The sequence below is a fragment of the Anser cygnoides genome, chromosome Z, assembly GCF_040182565.1.
Source record: "Anser cygnoides isolate HZ-2024a breed goose chromosome Z, Taihu_goose_T2T_genome, whole genome shotgun sequence".
NCBI lineage: Eukaryota > Metazoa > Chordata > Aves > Anseriformes > Anatidae > Anser > Anser cygnoides.
Genome location: NC_089912.1, coordinates 18,019,838 through 18,039,942, shown reverse-complemented (window position 1 = coordinate 18,039,942; position 20,105 = coordinate 18,019,838). Strand labels below are relative to the sequence as shown.

At 42.8% G+C, this 20,105-nt stretch overlaps 1 protein-coding gene and 1 long non-coding RNA gene across 6 annotated transcripts; one reads left to right on the top strand and one right to left on the bottom strand.

Annotated features, from left to right (window-relative positions):
* Positions 1–1,438: 1,438 nt before the first annotated feature.
* On the bottom strand, positions 1,439–10,138 carry LOC136789059 (uncharacterized). Of its 5 annotated transcripts, none has more exons than XR_010827813.1 (6): positions 9,944–10,138; positions 8,326–8,516; positions 4,105–7,888; positions 3,715–3,835; positions 2,934–3,030; positions 1,439–1,853 (listed from the first exon to the last, which is right to left on the bottom strand). It is a non-coding gene; the product is annotated as an uncharacterized lncRNA (long non-coding RNA). The 5 variants fall into 5 exon arrangements; XR_010827817.1 differs by having other exon boundaries at positions 2,958–3,030; XR_010827814.1 differs by having other exon boundaries at positions 4,115–7,888.
* A 62-nt stretch (positions 10,139–10,200) lies between these two features.
* On the top strand, positions 10,201–17,960 carry TMED7 (transmembrane p24 trafficking protein 7). Its single transcript, XM_048054860.2, has 3 exons — positions 10,201–10,531; positions 12,391–12,636; positions 15,018–17,960. Exons 1-3 carry the CDS (start codon positions 10,325–10,327, stop codon positions 15,252–15,254), a joined length of 690 nt encoding a protein of 229 aa, XP_047910817.1. The 5' UTR covers positions 10,201–10,324; the 3' UTR covers positions 15,255–17,960.
* Positions 17,961–20,105: the final 2,145 nt, after the last annotated feature.

Sequence of the window (20,105 nt, the reverse complement as noted above, 5' to 3'; positions counted from 1 at the left end):
AGCGGGCCCCTCACAATTGTGACAGGGTTACCTGGGTCATATCTGCAGCTGCTGGAGGGCAGGAGTGGTACTCATTGTACGTCTTATTTGTAAATGTCCGGGTATTTTGTGTTGAAAGTAGTTGTGTAAGGGTGCGTGTGATGGAGCCACAGTGGTGTCGGGAAGTGGGTGGGAGTCCTGACTTGCGGTTATGTGCTTTTTTAACACCCAGCGGACAGACAGTGGCCTTAGATTGGGAACAACCTATCCCCAATACCTTTTTAAAGCCTCCTATTGACGGATAGGTAGGAGCGATGCCTTGTTTTGTGTGGGGGCTTTCTGACAAAGGACATGAGAAAAATTGGCGCTCAGCTTGGGTCTTGTTGAAATGTAAATCTTGCGAGAAAAGGTGGTATTGTTTGTCTAGCAGAGGGAAGGCTGAGTGTCCCAGGCGTTTTCCCAAAGTCCCGTGGACTTAGGATTGCGACGGGACCCATCAAGAATCTGAAATCATATGTTAATCAATCACCCTATCTTTTGCATTACAGCAAAAGTCTTGATTCAGTTATTAAGGAAGGTTATTTCTGAAAATACTCAGCCACCTCTGTGCATGCCAAACCATCAATGGCACTGTGCAATACAAAGACTGCAGCGATAAATCAGGTTGTGGAATGAATGGCAACAAAACTAGTTGGCTCCAGATCCAAAATGTCATTTATTTGACCATTTTATTTATGGTAGCACTCCCATCCCCTCCCATTCCCTCCCTCCCCTCCACTCCCCTCCCCTCCGCTCCCCTGCCCTATGATCCCCTCCCCTACGCTCCCCTACACTCCCCTCCCCTACACTCCCCTCCCCTACACTCCCGTACACTCCCCTACACTCCTCTCCCCTACGCTCCCCTGTACTCCCCTACGCTCCCCTCCCCTACAATCCCCTACACTGCTCTACAGTCCCCTCCGCTACACTCCCCTACACTCTCCTCCCCTACACTCCCCTACACACCCCTCCCCTACACTCCTCTCCCCTCCCCTATACTCCCCTATGCTCCCCTACCCTACACTACCCTACATGTCCCTTCAGTACCCACCCCACCCCACCCCACCCCACCCCTTCCCTGCCCTCCCCTCCCCTCCCTTCCCTTCCCTTCCCTTCCCTTCCCTTCCCTTCCCTTCCCTTCCCTTCCCTTCCCTTCCCTTCCCTTCCCTTCCCTTCCCTTCCCTTCCCTTCCCTTCCCTTCCCTTCCCTTCCCTTCCCTTCCCTTCCCTTCCCTTCCCTTCCCTTCCCTTCCCTTCCCTTCCCTTCCCTTCCCTTCCCTTCCCTTCCCTTCCCTTCCCTTCCCTTCCCTTCCCTTCCCTTCCCTTCCCTTCCCTTCCCTTCCCTTCCCTCCCCTCCCCTCCCCTCCCCTCCCCTCCCCTCCCCTCCCCTCCCCTTCCCTCCCCTTCTCTTCATTCACTCTCCTTCCCTCCCCTTCCCTCCCGTCTTCTCCTCTTCTCTCCTCTCTTCTCCTTCTCTCCTGTCTTGTTCTCCTCTCTTCTTTCACAAATTTGAATGCAGAACAGGGAGAAGCGTAACTTCAAATCGCTTCAGTTGTTCTCATAGCTTGTATCACTGGCTGATTCATGGGAATCCTTCAGCAGTAATCATAAGTGTTCCAGCTGCTGTCTTACTAGTCAAGCAACAGTCTCAAACTGAGAATCGCTGACTTCTTTCTGTGGCTCGGACAGGTGGTTTTCAATTCCACCCTGCCTTGGACACGTCCTCTTGCTATGTCCCCACCTACAGTGCAGTTTTGCTTAGAAGCAGAAGCACGGTTTTGAAGTAGTTCCACTGCTTCCATTTTCAATGATTTAGTTTGGCTAGCCAAGTGGTTTCTGTAAATAGAACACAATAAAGAGATTTTGGTTAGAAACAACTAAATGGGTAGTTCCTTTCCACATGGGCAATGAATATTTACCCTTTCCTAATGGAGACTACAGTGTAAGAGATAATGACAGATCATTCAGAGAGCTTTGAAATAGCCCTTGGGGATGCTTAGTCCAGAGGACCAGAGTAAATCTGCCTAAAGTACACCATGGGATCGCTCTGAATTACTTCCTAACAGACGCACGTCCTTACTGTGTCTGATATGGCTTCAGCTGGTTTGGGGCTTCCTTTTCACCTAATACCTAAATTAAGAGTTCTAAATGAAGACGGAAAGATTGAGAAATAGATAAATCACTGATGAAAAGTGCTTTGAGAACTTTGGCCATTAGCCCTGGAAAGCATCAAAGTACTGTCCTATGAAGCAAATGCCTTATTCTCTTGATATCTAAGGAGGTAAATAAATCCAATGTTGGAACATTAAGGATAGGTTAGAAAAGTAAACACTAAAAACAAGTTAAGGAGAAGAACAAGTAAGCAATTGCAATGCCTATGGGGTTATTGCAGGGTTAGGCAAAGAACTATTGTGCAATGAAATCTTGTTATAAAAGAAATATTATGTGAATTTTTACTGTTTCATTTGTTGAGCTATATTTGGAGGGGAGTGAATCTATCAGGATTAGATGTCTAATTTAGAAATTAAAATTGGTTTCTCTTTCCTTTTGAGTTCACTCCATTTTATAGGATTTTATAATAGAATACGTATGTATATATATTTTTTTAAAAAAGAATAAGAGCAGGTAATTATATTCACTATTATTTTTTAAATACAGTAACAATAGCAAGGATGAGATGAAAAGTATTTATACACCATTATAGTGTCAAGGTATGTCCCATACATTAGTAACAGTCAGAGGATTCATTTTAGAGAACAAAAGATATCTTTAAATAAGTAAATAAATAATTAAATGTATACGCATATATATATATATACATACGGAAACCTAAGAAACTGCTATGCAGGTTAGCTTCTTGCTCTCTTTTCTGAAAGTTACAGTCAATACAGCATCAGTGTGTGTTACAAACGTTACCCTCAGTCCACCACAGATACACACGAGAGGTCAGTCTGCAGGTTCCGGAGGCAAAGAAACTGCTCTGCCTTGATGCGAAGAGCCAAGACATAAGTTGCTGTCAAAGAAAAGATGCTGTCAAAGTGTGTCACGTCTATGCCAGAGCATCTCTACCACCATCTATACTGCATCTATATTCAATCTATACTTGAGCATCTCTACTTAGCCAGTCTGGGTGACCTTATGAGCGTTCTGAAGACCCAGAGGGTCTGTTTGTCATTTCTGTTTTTATAGCCAGTGAAAATTCTTACAATTTTACACAGTGTGAATGAAAACCACTAAGCGTACTTGCAATTTTCACAACTTCTAAGCAAGTGGAGATGAGGTCGTGGAATAAGCAAATAAACTGTTGATCTAGAAGCAGCCTAAAGATTGTCTTTAACCAGGGCCTTGTATTGTCCTTATGGCTGATCTGCCAGGAATGAAAGAAAGTCTCCCTGGGAACCCAGCCCTGGAGTCACCCAAAACTTGTTTAAACCCATGAGATTTGAAATGAGACAGTTGGACTCAATAAACTGCATGTTTACGTTTTTTGTTTGTTTGTTTGTTTGTTTGTTTCATAGCTTAATTTGATTAGCTGTACAGGTTGGCAGCTGCCTACAGACAAATACCTTATCAGTAGTCTACACAACGTGATCGCTCTAACTGAGAAAAATGAATTGTATTTGACGGACTTATGAAGTGTTTCCAACTAAACTTTCTACCACTACAGAAATGCACCTGCTCCTTTCACAAAACTTACGGGTGGTAATTGGAAATATTCATCAGCATTCTCTATTGCCTTCCTCATCTCAATTCTCTTTTGGCCTGTGAAGCTCTTAAGATCAGAGATGAAGATCAGCTATAATATGGAGTTTTGGATACTGCAAAGGAAAAGAAGAATCATACTGAAAACTCTTTTCAACCTCACCTGCGATCATCAAAGGAAAGAATACCAAAAGAATACCGCTTTATCATGGTAAGCATAAATTTGAGCATAGGTCTCCTATAACTGTAGCGAGGTTAAACAGGTTCCAGACAAGGTTAAGGAGCACACCCATAATCATTTCCATAAAACCGTGTTTTCAAACAAATGGTTTAAAGATTTAGATTTTCTTACAAGTGAAGAAGGAAGAAATAAAAAAAAAATTACCAGGACATACAGTTTTCCTCTAGCTTGCTTTGCCTCATTCAGAATCTGAGTCGGGTCACAATCAGGGAGCAGCATTGCAGAGAAATGCCAAAGCCTCCCCAGACTTGATGTATCTTCATCAGCGAGGGCTTTGATACTGCTGCCTCCTCAGCAACATCAGCAATTTACTAGGAAAGTTGGTGTCCACCGGGTCACATTAGGAGTAGGAAATCCCTCTTGCCACAACTTCACGCTCACACCGGAAGCCCCCGTGGCGGTGGCGGCTGTTGGCGTTGGCGGCGCCGCTCCCCCGCCGATGCGGTGCGGGCAGAGGGCTGCGGGCCCGTGCTCTTCAGGGGCGGGTCGGCTGCCGCGGCTCTGCCATGGGGCATCCGCTGCGGGGCTGCTGAGGCGGCGGGGGGGCTCCATGGCGTAGCGGGAGGGCGACGTGCGCTGGGACGGGCTGTGTGGCCACGAGTGAGGCAGCTGTTCCAAAGCGCCACTGTGACATGATTCAGTTCTGTTTCGGAAGCCGTTACCGTAGGCCCCTTGCAATGACAACCGAACACTCTCTGTTGCTAATGCGTATGTCTCAGAAACAATTAGAGAAGTACCACTATCCCCCAATTGACTTTAATTAGATGAGTTCAAAAATTAGTCTCTACTACCATACATCTGTGGAAGGCGTGTGATAAATCTTTTCCTTAAGAAGGGGATCCAGACAAAAAGAGCTTGATTCTGATACATTCCTCTTACTTTCAGAGCTGTTGACCTTTTATTTCCCTGTAAGAAAAAAGAAGGTGAAATCAACGATTCTCTTCCTCCGAGTTGGGAATATGAAATAACCACAATTACCCAGGAAGCCTTAAAAGGAAACTACATACTTCCTTGTTAAACACCTTGTTTCTTCTGAAAAATTTTCCAGTGCTTTGTCCCTCCCACGGGATGCCATCCTTTCCAAACTGATCCTGAGGGGGCTGCCCACAGGCAGCAGCTCTTCAAGAACTGCTCCCACATGGCTCCGTACCGCGGGGTCCATCCATCCCCCAGGAGCAAACTGCTCCAGCACGGGTCCCCCACGGGTGGGCGGCAGCTCCCCCCAGACCCCCTGCTCCTGCGTGGGCTCCTCTCCACGGGCTGCAGCTCCGGCCCGCAGTCTGCTCCTGCGGGGGTCCTCCGCAGGCCGCAGCCTCCTCCAGGCCACATCCCCCTGCTCCACCGGGGGCTCGTCCACGGGTTGCAGCATGGAGATCTGCTCCGTGTGGGACCCATGGGCTGCAGAGGGACAGCCTGCTTCACCATGGTCCTCACCACAAGCCGCAGGGGACTTCTGCTCTGGCACCCAGAGCACCTCTCCCCCCTTCTTCACTGACCCTGGCGCCTGCAAGGCTGTTTCTCACTCCTCTCTCCCAGCTGCTGTGAAGCAGTCTTTTTTGTTACTTTTTTTTCCCCTTTCTTAAATATGCTCTCACAGAGGTGCAAACAACATACCTTATTGGCTCGGCTCTGGTCAGCAGCGGGGCCCGTATCTAACATGGGGCAGCTTCTAGATTCTTCTCACAGAAGCCACCGCTGTGGCCCCCTGCTACCAAACCCTTGCCACGTAAACCTACCAGAGCAACCCTTTCAGTGAAGAAATTGTTCCTAATAACCACCCTAAACCTCCCCTGGCGCAACTTAAGGTTTTTTGCTCTTGTCTTACCACCTGGGGCTTGGGAGAAGGGAACGATCCCCACCTCTCTGGAGCCTCCTTTAAGGTTACTGCAGAGCACAATAAAGTCTCCCCTGAACCTCCTTTTCTGCAGGCTAAACAACCCCAGCTCCCTCAGCCGCTCCTCACAAGACGTGTTCTCTAAACCCTTAACAAGCTTCGGAGCCCTTCTCTGGACACGCTCCAGCACCTCGATGTCGTCGATGAACACAGTACTCGAGGTGCGGCCCTCGCTAGAGCCGAGCACAGAGGGACAACCACTTCCCTAGTCCTGCTGGCCACTCTGTTTCTGATACAAGCCAGGATGCTCTTGGCCTTCTCGGTCACACTTCCTGACCACATGTTCCACGATAACAGTTTTCATTTTTGAGGGCGGGAAAACCGTCATTCAAATAGAATAACAGAAAATCAACACTGCATTACACCTGAAGTACATTTTAGCAAGTTTAAAAATAAAAAAATCTTGACAGTATATGTATATCATTTTTTTTATTTTATCTTTTTACATATGGTAACAATAATAATGGTAATAGTAACAATAACCATAGCAATGCAAACTACGGTTCATACTACATTGCTTTTCTTTACGTTATTTCTCAATGTCTGAGAAAATCACAATTGTTGGATTTGGAATGGTTAATGTATTACAGCATTACGTACTAATTGCTTTCCCACTCAGTAATTCGTCTAACGTAGGAGAAGCTGAAGAAATGAGGTCTTCACAAAGACAGTAAGCTAACTCAGAAACAACAAAACTGATTCTTGCACATGTGATAAAACTGTTTCCTCGGCTGAGTGTCTCTGAGCTCCATCTTCCCTTGTGGCTGTAAAGACCATTACTGAGGTATAGATTTCAGTCTCCCTAAGCTCGCTGTCCATGATAAAACAGAAGAAATCCGTGTGTACTTGACAGAAGCACGAATCACGTATTTTGTTAGAATTTGGAGATTTTTAAGGAAACGGGAGCCTCCAAAATATGGACTGGTTCAGAAGAAATGAACCTGATCTTGCGAGAGCAGTCCATTGTGCTGGATCATGAAGAATGCTATCAGAGCAATCCTGGCTTCACTCCAATAGGTATTTGTTATTGGTGCTCTGTGAGTGAATGAATGAAGTGGCCCTGTGGCTGCTGCACCTTCTATGAGGATGGTAGCAAGGAAGACCTGTGTTTCTGCCGGAGCTCCTTCTAGATTGTGAATTTATGCAAACTGTGTTCTGTTCCCTTGGAGGTATAGTAACAAGCAATATAGTCCAATTGGAGAAGATCAGTAGATCAAAGCAGCTAAGGCTAAAGGCCTTACATATTCATCATGTGGTTCCAGCATCTAGGAGCTTTGGACTAGATTCAACTGGAGCCATTGGACAAAAATGCCTGCAAAATTTCACTCAAACCTATCCGTGATTAGTTTGGGTTTTTATATATCCCCTTTAGGGGTTGCAATACATCGATCTCGCACCTGAAACAGATCTTTAATTTCTGTTTCTTTAGAGAGAACATTCATTCAAGTACCACTAATCCTCTCTGAAACTACAACTGGATGGAGTAAATGTGATTACTGGAGTTTTATCGCAAAACTACATTCTTGCTCCATCCCAGCATCTAACAGAGATGCAGCCTTTAGTGTTCTAAGAAGAGCTGCAGCCAAATAAACTGGGTTTCTCCTAGAGCAGTCAAGCTGGATTCTGCCATTTGTCAGCAGAATTTTACATAAACTTTTACTGAGTACAGTCTACATGGATAGAATATAACTTCCTCCATCCAGCCAAATGAATAAGTATTTTATTTTAAAAGACTAAGCATCTTTTTCTTTTTTATTCTTTTTTTTTTTTTTTTGGAGTGGGGTCTGTTTTCTAGACCTTACAAAACAGATCACGGCAACATTCTATTGAAAAATATGAAAACAGTTATCTTAAGCACAAAAATGTATACCAGCTAAGTGTACTAACCAGTGAAAAGCTTTTTACCAGTTGAACTTGAACCAAAAGAGACAGGAGAATTCTGCAGAAAACAAATAAAACAAGGAATCAGGGTGTCTCGGTCAATCTGATGCGATGGAAAGCCAGCAAGATTTAGAGTGAGCGTTTTTTCTTCTGCTGTAATAAAAATAATAAAAAAATCTGTTTAATATGCAACAAATTCGATTTAGATGAACAAGCTGGGGATTGGTCTGCATCAAAATGACACAGAATCTGTGGTAGATATTTTAAAGAAAAAGTTAAATAAGTCTGGGTTGTTGTGATATCATTGACGCTGTCTGAAGAAAGGTATTGACCAGGAAGTTTCTTAAGTTTTTCACAGGTGTCTTAATTCAAGGATTGCATTGCTTTGCCAGAGAAATGAACTTTAGGAAGAAAAGAAAAACCGAGGGCAGTGAGAGCAGGAAGGCTTGTACCATGTGGAAAAACCGAATATCCCGGGATAAATGCTTCGTTTTACAGATGAAACGAGGTTTCCATGCAGGGAAATTGTTTGCCTGAATTTTCTGTAAGAGTTTCCCAGTGACTAAGGAAATTAATGGGAAAGGACTCACTCGAGAATGCACTTTGTTCTTACAGGTCCCCTTTCAATCCATATTATGATGCGTCCAGAGGTAAAGCTGTTTCATCCTCATTTGGTTCACTTTCCTGTGAGTCTGATCAATGGAGACACAGGACAGCCACGCACAGTAGTCCTCTCAGGTAAGAAAGCGTTCTCCTTCCAGCAGGGATGTTAGAGCGAGCTCTGCAGGGAGACAGGGAACAACATAAAGGATGGTGATTCCTAGGTCTGAGCTAGCACAATTGTAGGTTAACGACCCAAAGATAAGGGAGTAAAAGACTGTATGCATAGATAACGGAACCAGCAAGAACTGGCTTGACCGATGAAGTCTGTCAAAGACAGGAAAGGCCAAAATTAGCAGCGAGGAAGACTTCTGCCCTTCGACAGACGACCACCCAAGGACTCCAGTACCCATACGAATAGAGACGGGAACCTACGTGACTGATTCTTCGGAGACCTGATGACTCTGCGAGAGACTTACGGTGGAAATGAAATGAAGGTGGGTTTGTCCCACTGACAGAAGCACGCTGCCAGCAACCGTTGGTGCGCAAGTTAGGTGGAGCCATCCCCCTTGCGCCTGGCGTGTGTGCGCAGCGCCGAATAAACAGACCTGCTTTATAACCATTCCGAGGTTATAGATAGAGTCTGATTTCCGCATGTCAGTAACTGACCAACACTGTAGAGCTGAGAAGAGATGTCATCAGCAGACTCCAAGTGACTGATCAGCCACTTTGATTAGCTAATATGACTGATTAGCTATAACTACCAGGACTAAAAGTTTGGTATTTCTGGAGAATATCACGTAGATGAAGGAGTGTTCAAATGATGGTGTACTAGTTTTGAAGTCTACAAGTATATTCTACCAAACTTTTTAAGAATAAATTCCATGCTAGGCCAATTGTAATGAAATTTTTCTCTTATTTCTACAAAGCTGTCTCAGTCTGGAAACTTGAGACAGTTCAGCGTTGGGTAGTCATCTATCTTAAAATGCCGAGAACCAGTTAATAGAAAAGAATGCATGTCTGACAATCATACAACCAGATGGGAGGCTGTTTGATCTGGGTCTGTGGATTTTGTGTCTGTATGCTGTTGAGGAGATTGTTAGAATTCTGATTACAGAATATAGAACCTACGAAAGTGCAGAATGCAAATGCTGGAGAGCACGGCTCAAAGTTTTACGCTCCCTGGGACTGCCTAGCATATTAACAGGTCTGGGGAAAAAAATGACTGTGGTTCCAAATTAATATAACCATTTTATAACCATTCCGAGGTTAGAGAGTGTGAGTTCTGAAAGTCAAAACGCCCTTTTTCCTCAAGTTCACAGTTTCTGATCACATCTCTTGCCCAATCTTAGTGACTGCACTTTGCAAAGGAAGCCCAAACTTGCTCCGTTTTACACTGCCTTTGCACAGATAGAAACGATTTAGCAATTGCTACCATTCAGCATGTTCCATTATGCATATATTTCCTGTTTATATCAGTTTTAACATAGCCAGCAGTGATCTCGGGGCTAACTGTGGCAGATAATGCCTGATAACGAAGGGGTGACTACGCCCTAAAGCCCGTCCCGCCATTGCAATCCATCCCCGCCAATCTTTCAGAGCCAGCACCTGGCTTTGTTTCGTTCTGGTCTGCCGACCTGCCGGGTCTGAAAACGCAGACACGGGGTGTGCTGGGCGGGGGCGTCTCCTCGGATCCCTCCGCTCCGCACCCCAACACGACGCCCCCCCGCCCCACAACATGGCGGCGCGGCGGCCGTTCCCCGCGCGCGGCCCGGGCGTCGGGCCGTGAGGGTGGCGGCGGGGGGGGGGGGGGGGGGGGGGGTGCCTGACTCGGAAGCGCTCCCGGAGGGCGGTGCTCGGTAACGGCAGCTCTTCCGGGGCGGCCTCCCTCTTCCCCTTGCGGGCTAGTCCGCCACGACGCCTCCGGCCTCCGCGCCCGGCTCCGGCTCCGCGCCCGGCTCCGTGCCCGCCCGCTCCGTGCCCGTCGCTATGCCGCCGCGGGGCTGCGTGGCCGTGGGGCCGCGGGGGCGGCGGTTGGCGCTGCTGCCGCCGCCGCTCCTGCCGCTGCTGCTGCTGCTGGCGCTGCGGGCCTGCGCCGCGCGGGCCTCGGAGATCACGTTCGAGCTGCCCGACAACGCCAAGCAGTGTTTCTACGAGGAGATCGCGCAGGGCACCAAGTGCACGCTCGAGTTCCAGGTAGTGGGGGAACGCACCCGGTCCCGCACGGCCTTGGCGAGCTTCTGGCGGGCTGGGTGCGGGCGTGCAGCCGTGAGGTGCGGGGAGCCAGCAGCCCTGGTGCCTCTTAGCTGGGCGCTGCCAGACGTTGGTCTGTGTGACTATTCTGTGTGTTCCACATCTCTCCTGGATATCTTTTTTTCCCCCACTTCTCCATTTCTTATGTCTAGGGTTTCTTTGCCTGCTGCTCTTTACGTTTTCATAAAGTCTTTTCTGCTCAGCACTCTCCCTATGCTGTGAAATGGATATCGCTGAGCAGATAAGCCTGTTGTTGTCTATTTTGCTGTTGGTCTTAACGCAGATCAGAAGAGGAAGAGTATCATTGGAAGGGAAATCAAGAGTTGCCCAGCTGCTGGTAGGCTGAAGCGCTGCCTGCGTGTCCTTTGGCACAGGAAGAGCAGAGAGGTGGCTCAGGCTCTGTGGGAGGGAATCCTCAGAGAACTTCAATGCTCTCATAGATCTTTACTACGAATATGTAAACTGTCCCTTCACAGGGTGTGTGATAGATCTGAGTTACTCTTATGTAATTGGTAATGATCGTGCCCCAGTCAAATATGAAAGCACGCTTTAAAGATGAATCATCATTTTGCTACAGATATTATTTTTTTTATTCTAACCAGATAGTCATTTCCATGTGAAAATCTCCATTAGATACAGACATCCACAGAGAGACATCCACAGACATCCAGAGTTTTCTTGATTTTGTCATCACATTTGTGGAAAATCAAAACTTGCCAGCTGAAGGTTTTTAAAACTTTCTGTCTGTGGAGCAGCTAATTTTTGGTTCTCTTTGTTATTTCAGCTTTATGACTAACACTGAGGTTTTAATAACTTGATGCATAGGAAAAAATGATGTGGCTTTAAACAATAGTATCTGAAGTGCACATATCTGAAGTGCAGATACTCAAATAGGTACATAATAGGTGCTCAAGTATATCAATGAAAATAAAATTTCTCTTTTTGTAGAAGGCTTCTGTACAAATACAAAAGGGATATACCTTAAGATACAAGTCTTGTACTCTTTCAGAATGCTTTATCTTAAAAGGAAAAAGTTTGGAGTGAGTATTAAGCTTAAACTACTACTAGTCCGAGCATCCTGAGAAAAGCAGATTATAAGCACCTAAATTACCAATAGGTCTCAGCATAGAGATAGGATATCTTGTCAGAAAAAAGTGGGGAAAAAAAGTGAGTCAGTCATGAAGTTTGGAGATGCTTGTAGGCATCAGCTGAATGTTGTGATGTTGGAAAGTGCTGCTGCTGACTGCATGAGACCGATGCAGCAGATCCCTCCATAGCATTGCTTTGTTGACAAGCTCATAGAAGGAGTAGCCAGGCTGTAATACCTGTTTTACTGGTCATATGTCATTCCTACCGTGTAAAGCAGCTTGACCTCATACGGTAGTTATGCTCTTTTGGCCATACGGAAAGGAGCTGCCTTATCTCATTTTAACAATCTCAACTTGCAGGATTGATTCTACAGAGGGATTGTGTGTATATAGTAAATGGCTGATTTGTTACAGTACCACCTTTGCTGCTCTGTCAAGTTTTATCTGCTGTAGCCTTTGCTGCAGTACAATTAACTAACAAAGTAACTTAAATTTCTGTCACGCTGCTTGAAAATGTAGTTGATGTTATATATCCAGAATTGGAAATATTTTCAATTTTCCATGTGCCTTTCATAACAGAAAGATTTTTGCGAACTGGCTTTGAATGTTTTTCAAATTAACGGCTTATATTTTAAATGATACTTGTTAAAGCAAAAAAATTTGCAGTAAGTGTCTGTTTTGTTAAAAAGACAATTTCTTGTTTTTTGTTTTGAGGTGATCACTGGAGGCCACTACGATGTTGACTGTCGGTTGGAAGATCCTGATGGCATTGTGTTGTACAAAGAGATGAAAAAGCAATATGATAGCTTCACGTTTACTGCATCCAGAAATGGAACGTACAAATTCTGCTTCAGCAATGAATTCTCTACTTTCACACACAAAACTGTGTACTTTGATTTCCAGGTTGGAGAAGATCCACCATTGTTTCCTAGCGAGAATAGAGTGACTGCACTTACCCAGGTAAAATGCTGTTGTGTTTGACAACGACTGTTAGCTTGAAAGAATGGTTTTGGTTTTTTTTCAGCTGCATTAGATGTCTACGTAACCTTTGAACATCACTGGATTGGAGCTGTTAAAAAAAAAGAGTTATTAAAAATAATCTTTTTTCAGAAGATATGTTTTATTCAACATAGAGTAGAGCTGAAAATGAAATTCCAAGTGCTTAAGAGAAAATTAGGGTAACTTTAACTCTAGGGCACTATCCTTTTTTTTTTTTTAAGGGAATTTACTTTGAATATTATGGTTCTATGTCCTACAAAGCATGCGTCACAAACTAGAATATCAGGGGATTAGGGTTTTCAAAATTTCCAAACTTTTGAGAAGCTTTGAGAATTATTTTCATACTTAAACTGATAGTCTTTCATGGAGGAAAGACTTAAGCTTATCTGTCACATAACTCTTATTTTTAAAAATTTGGAAGAAAAAAACACCAGCACAATCAACAAATAAATAGAAGTAGCCATATTTAGCTGACTGCTAGATAATTGTAATTTATATAACAGTCAGAAGTGTCGAAGTATTATTTTTACTTGAGATTTATTAATTTACTCTCCCAGTATTCCCTTTTTCTTCAGCATTTTACAGTTCTACACCACCTTTGCCCAAACTAAACCCATCCAGACTTTCCTTGGAACTCTTGCTCCATGAATTCCCACTGATGTTCTTGCACTGTATCCATCACCAAACCTCTCTTTAAACAGCCATTAAAGAATGCTGGATGGGTTCACTATTTTGCTAGTCTGGACCCAAAGGTATAAATACCACTTCCCAAATGCCAATCTTACTTAATTTACCTTGCATTAAGTCTGCAGTAGCTAAGACGCATAGTGAGTACACGACTTCCTGTGAATTGAGGTACAGCTCTTACCTCCCTGTCCTTCTTCTGCTCTGTTTTATCTTCTGATTCTTGATGCTGTATTTCATCATGTGTTTTCTGTTAGTCTTCATTGTGTTCATTTGATGCATCCGATTTTCTTTTTGCTGCCTTGGCGTCAGTCAGCAGGGGAAGCATCAACAAGGCAAGAAGTGGTTGCTGGATGCAACCTCTCTGCAGCCCTTGTGGCTGTGGGAGAAGATATAAAATAAAATAGTTATCATTGTGTTGTAGCATATGCAATGCAAGTAATGTATTCGGAGAAGGGAAAGCTAACTTTCAGTGTACCTTTAGTAAGAAGGTTGTTGCTGCAGTTTTCTTGAGGCTTGTAGCGTGACCAGATTTGGGCAGCCTTTCACAGGAACAATAAAAGGTAAATGCCTGAAATAAGAGGAACTTGGTGTTTGAATTTAAGATCTCTTATGCAGATCTGAAGGGCTCTACAATTTATCAGTGAGATCAGTGGCTGAACTTAATTTGGGAAACCTCTTTCTGAATTTTATTGAGAAGAATATCTTAGACTTGTTCAGACACCTGTCTTCAAAGATACCTACTTGAAAAGATGGCCAGACACAGATGTGAGTGGCCTTACTAGGGTGTTAAACAGTTCCTTTCGATATAGGTTGTGCTGTTTGATCTTCAGGAAATACTGATTTTAAGACATAAAAACAGACTAACTGATCAGAACCTAGATATTTTGAAGATCTATTGATTAATTTCTTGGTGATCTTAGCACAGTGAGGAGTACTGACTTACAGAAGATAAGTTGAAATGGAAGAAGTTTATGTGAAAAATGATCTAGGGCTTGGAAAACTGGCAGCAAAGACTGAAGATGTTGAGTGGTTCTAGCTTAGGAAAAGGGAGTATGATTATATTAAAAATTAAGTTGGGCAACTCTTTCTGAAGAAATTGTTATGTTATGGACAATTCAGGACCACTGAAATATGACAGAATTGTGTCCTTTCTCTGATTACTTTTTGCATACGTGAGTACGAGAAGGATCTCTTGCCGAGAGAACATACTGAGTTTGGTAATGTAGATTCTGAGATGTTGTAAAGCCTGAGTGAGAACTGTACAGTGAATAACATCTTGGGAAACATAGTATGTATTAAATACTTCTGTATCTTAATGATGGAAGAAATTGGGGCATCGATAGTTCTTCTAGTGTTCACTTTTGAACTCACATGAATTTAATATTTGTTTTATGGGTCTAAGAATGCATTGCTTTTTATTAGATCTAGTTTTACATGCTTCTGTATTTAAGAGTCTGTCACATTCCTGTTTGTAGAAATGGATCAATGTAAGTTTAAATGTTACTGTTTTTACAGTATTTCAGCCTAACAATGAAGTGAGATAATCTTTAGTCTAAAGTTGCACAAATCCTAATTTTAAGTACTAAAGCACAAAACAGAAGAAAAATATTAGAAACGTCTTTAGTTCAGAGATATGTATTTGTTTGTTTCCCTAGATGGAGTCTGCTTGTGTTTCGATTCATGAAGCTTTGAAGTCTGTCATTGATTATCAGACGCACTTTCGATTGAGAGAAGCTCAAGGCCGCAGCAGAGCAGAGGATTTAAATACAAGAGTAGCCTATTGGTCAATAGGGGAAGCAATCATTCTTCTTGTTGTTAGTATTGGGCAGGTATTTCTCCTCAAAAGCTTCTTCTCAGATAAAAGAACCACAACAACCCGTGTTGGATCATAACTGGCAGTGATAATGCTTCAGGTCATTGTGTGCTATTCATCTGTAGAGTTGTTCTCTAATTGTTAGGTACAAATGATCTAAATATGTGTAACATTCAAATCTGTCTACCACTCATCCATTTAAATCACAAAAGAGATCCAAAAAGTTACGGAAGGAACACATGATTTGAAATTTACAAAATGAAAAGGAAAACACTTTGGAACTTAAATACTTTCTGATTTCTGTATTAAACATCTTGCATTGACTAGCCTCTTTTATAGATTTTAATTCAGACTGAGTTTGATGGGTTTTTTTTCTACCAGTAAGATTACCCATTTGCTGTATAAGACTTTAAAACAACCAAACAATCCAGTGTCAGATATGCAAAAGCAATGCATATGAAAATTTGATTTGACTATAATTTCCAGGCTGAATGTATTTGCTTATAAACAAGCAAATGTGATGAACTGTAGTGTGCTGTTTTGATTTGCTGTTTAAAAAAAAAAATCATTTCCTTATTCAGAAATCGGTTGCAAGCTTGACAGTATATCCTGGCTCATTTTCCATCAGCCTGGTAAGTCTCCTCCTTCAAAGCTTGCTAAATTTTATAGTTGAATGTTTTTAAAGTTGCATTTGCTTAAGCACACATTCTTCTATAGTGGAATAAAACGAATTTCTTCTTTTACAATGTTTGCTTTACTGAACAGATTATAAACTGAGACTACTCAGGAAATACATTTTCTGTCTTCAGAAATCCAAATCTCCAAGTTTATTTTAAAAACATGCAATAAAATAGGGAGTCTTGTAACTTCGTCAGTAAAGTTGTACAGCCTCTATACTCATTTATGTTGCTGCTGCTTTTTGGATTTAAGACCGGAGGTAGCTTGGTTTTTTAGGCAGCACAGCACCAGCACTGGACAAGGTTATATTACATTTGAGGCACATACAAGGCTTTTTACTAAATTGATTTCCTGTTAAGAGGCCAATTTTAATATTGATACTGCATTGCACGTGTGCTGTAAATTTTATTCCCTGTGTGTGGTGCACTAATACATTATGGCCTTGTGCATCTAATTGCCACTCTTTTTTGCTAGTGGTCAGGAAATGATTTAAATATTTGAGGTTATCTTTTTGGTAGAGTTGATAGTTACATTCTTTCCACTGCTCATGTATTTAGCAGCTTATGTACTGTAAAGTCTTGTTTTATTTGGATGTGGAAGATAGTAAATGTATGTATGTGCAAGTAGCTTGAATTGAGCTGGTCAACTCCTTCAGGTGGCTCTGGAGGAATAAGTAAACTGACTGATTCTTAAGTGCACAAATTAAACGAAGGTAAAAAGAAAAAAATTGTCATCGTATTACTGACTAATTCAAAAGATGCTTAAGCAAGCAGAGCAAGAACTCTAAATCCTCATTAGTAGCCTGTGTTATCTCTAGCAAAAAGTTGAAGTGACGTGTACAGGTGACCACTGAGCATTCTGAAGAACTGATGTAAGACGACTTCATTTTAAAATGTTGTGATGATTGCAAAAAAAAAATGAGCAAGCATGTTCCTAGTCTCTATTCTGAAATAAACTTCTTCAGAAAGTGAATTAAAAAATGAAGAAAAGTGACTCAAAAACAAGTAAAAAAGTCACAGAGGTATTAAAAAGCTTAATGTAAAATTCAGGATTGTGTGTAATGTCTTTCTATCTTGTACTGAACTTTAAATACTGCATTCCCATTTTGTGATGCATGCTTCCCGGAAATAGTTAGATTCACAAAGATCAGAAAGCAAAAAAACTAGTTCTTTCTTCTTACAAAACAAATCTCTGACTGAAATAGGTACAATATTGTTGGTTATACCTATATGCTTCATTTTTGTGTTTCAGCAGCTGATATTTAGTTTTTGTGCTGCTTTGCACACAATAATGAAGTAAGTTGTGCACTTTGGGTGCAAGTATCAGAAGACAACATGATTTTAATTTTAAAGTATCCACTATAATCTTCTGAATTTTAAATGTCACTTGTTTAGCTTTAATCAGAACAAGTGCATTTGCTTTAAAGATTGAAATATGTTTTTTTTTTTTTTCCAACTGAGTTGTTCTGTGTGCTATCAAAATTGGTAACAATGGGATAAACCAGATACTGGTTGGCCATTGTGTACATGTCTCTATTCTTTCATAATGTTGGAATGTGTGACATGGGACTGTTCGGCTCAATATTATTCCCACTGCAGAGGCTTAGTGGACTTGACTTTTGCATTGAAGTTAGGTATACGAACCAATCCTCTGATATCTTGCTGCATAATATGCAGGAATAGCTTAAAAATGCCTTTATTTTTGTGTTATTAAAAACATGGCACAAGTACACGTTTAAACATAGCTGTACATAGTTTTTAAAATGTGACTGAATAGGATATAATAAACACAAGCTAACATGCAGTGGGTGAATAAATGCTTTGTGACTTTTTGTTAAAGCTATGTCTTTTTATATATGGAAAGCATAGTTGGATTAATGGTGTGATACGCAAGTAAATCACCATGCATTAAAGGGGATACAACTGTGTTTTTAGCTGAAACCCAGGGCTTTTAGTAGTTTTTTTCCTGGATGTTTGTGTTTACGCAACTTATTTTCATGTTCAGGAATGTCAGTTCTTGTTTTAGTTTGGAAAAAAATATTAGTTTGAATAAGACAAGAAGCAGACCCTGTGAATACTGTATGGGTAAATAAAAATTAATATATGAATATGGCCTGACTGTTTTGTTTGCATTTGGGAATGGGGAGCATTGCTATTTGAAAAGCTTTGAATAGTGATCTGTTCATAGAAGCGTAGAATATTTGAGTTGGAGGGGACTCACAAGGATCATCGAGTCAAACTCGTGGGTCCCAGAGGACCACCAAAAAAGAAAAAAATCAGATCGTGTCTGAGAGCACAGTCCAACCACTTCTTGAACTCTGGCAGCTCTGTGCTGTGACCCCTGCCCTGGGGAGCCTGTCCCAGTGCCCGACCACCCTCTGGGTGCAGAACCTTTCCCTAACACCCAGCCTGACCCTCCCCTGTCCCAGCTCCATGCCGTTCCCTCGGGTCCTGTCGCTGTCCCCAGAGAGCAGAGCTCAGTGCCTGCCCCTCTGCTCACCTTGTGAGGGAGCTGCAGGTCATGTTTGGGGGTGTCTTATACTGATAAAACACTTGGTGAGGTCAGACCTTAAAACTGAAGCAAAAAGTGAGTCGTATGTTCAAAGCTTTTTTTCAGATCTCTTGGTTTTCTTCATAAAAAGAACTGCAACTGAATCAGCCTGAAAGCTGTTTGTGTTGCTAATGAGGATGATGATTTGCATATCTTTGAGTAGAAAAACTATAGCCACAAGAGAGGAGAAAAAAAAAAACGCTTTAGGGATTAAAAATAATAAAATTCAGAAGTATTGTCTAAACTATACACACGCAGAATGGTGTCTGTAAGTGTAGTGATTTATTGTGGGGTCATAAGGTTGCAATTCTCTGCATATTTCCTGAAGGCTGGGTGGTTGCGGTGGTGAAACGAAAGCATGGAAACAGCAGAACTCATAGAGGAAAACCATTTGTGCTTGAATGTATCACAGGCAGTCCACAGCGGCCTCCCATGACCTTTGAGTACTATTAAAACAATTACTCAAGTGCATGGAATTTCTGGTACTATACAGTATATGTGGAAACTGCTGAGCAAAATGAATCAGAAAGCAAGGAAGGCTGAAACAGATTTTTGAAAGGACACGCTGCTGAAATCCTCCTCAGTGGCATCCTTTGGAGGGGGCTGATGGACTTGTCTGTACTCAAATCCAGCTTTGAAGCAAAACATTTCTCTCTGCAGATATTTTAATTTCTGGACCAGATGTAACCAGGCATAGACCACACGGGTGTTTTTGCTAAGGGTGGGTGCATGTCAGGAAGTGACATGCTGCATGCAGCCATTTCCCTGGGTCTGTGGCAAGCCTGCAGTGGTGGGTGGAAATCTACAGCAAGGGGGCTGCCACCACCCCAGCTTTCACCCTACCCAGCCCTCTGATGGGACCTAATGCTCCTGAAGGAAGGGAGTTCAACTCACAACAGGCTCTGTGGTCACCGCCATTTTCAGATTGGCGTAGGAACAATATCTGAAAATGGCTTAATTTAATATGCAGGTCTGAGTGCCCTTGATGCAGGAGGTGATCTGCTAGGAAATGGGCTGTCCCATGAAGGACAGCAGCATAGACTGTATGGTTTGTTTCCTGACACATGCATTTGTGGCCCTACAAGTGCCCCAAAGAGATTAAGAAATTAATTTTATGAGACTGATGAATCTATCTCAACTTTTAAAACTAAAAGAGCTACTTGAAGGTTAGCATGACCTGTTGCTTAGCATTAAGGTGTATCACTCTAAATTGCCTGCACCCCTCTTAGGAGAGGAAGTGTATACCATATCGCATCTTCAGTATCAAGTGCAGTCAGTCCTCAACTACCTGCACGGACTGCTCCCGTGAGAAACACAAGTAAAATACAGCTATGGGCGATGTGAATTTTATTTAAATGATGCCCTAAGAATGTACCATCAGAGAGTACTGGTGAAGAAGGGGGTCAGTGACATTTGTGTTCTGAGTTTCAGGGAGCCCTGAGATGTCACTGAGATGAGCTGCGGCATTACTGCTGAGTGCAGTTATTCTGCACCCCAACTGGCGTTAGGTCTTTCCACAGCATGGGTAACGGAGAGCTGTCTGTGCTGGCAGAAACACAAGAGGAGCACAGGGGACATGACCTGAGCAGCCTGCCTTTGTCTTCCATCCAGTGCATTTTGTCCCAGCTGCACAGCTGAGCTTCCAGAGGCAGATGCTGCCTTGTCATTACACATCCTGCACAGAGCGCGCAAGCTTGGCCCA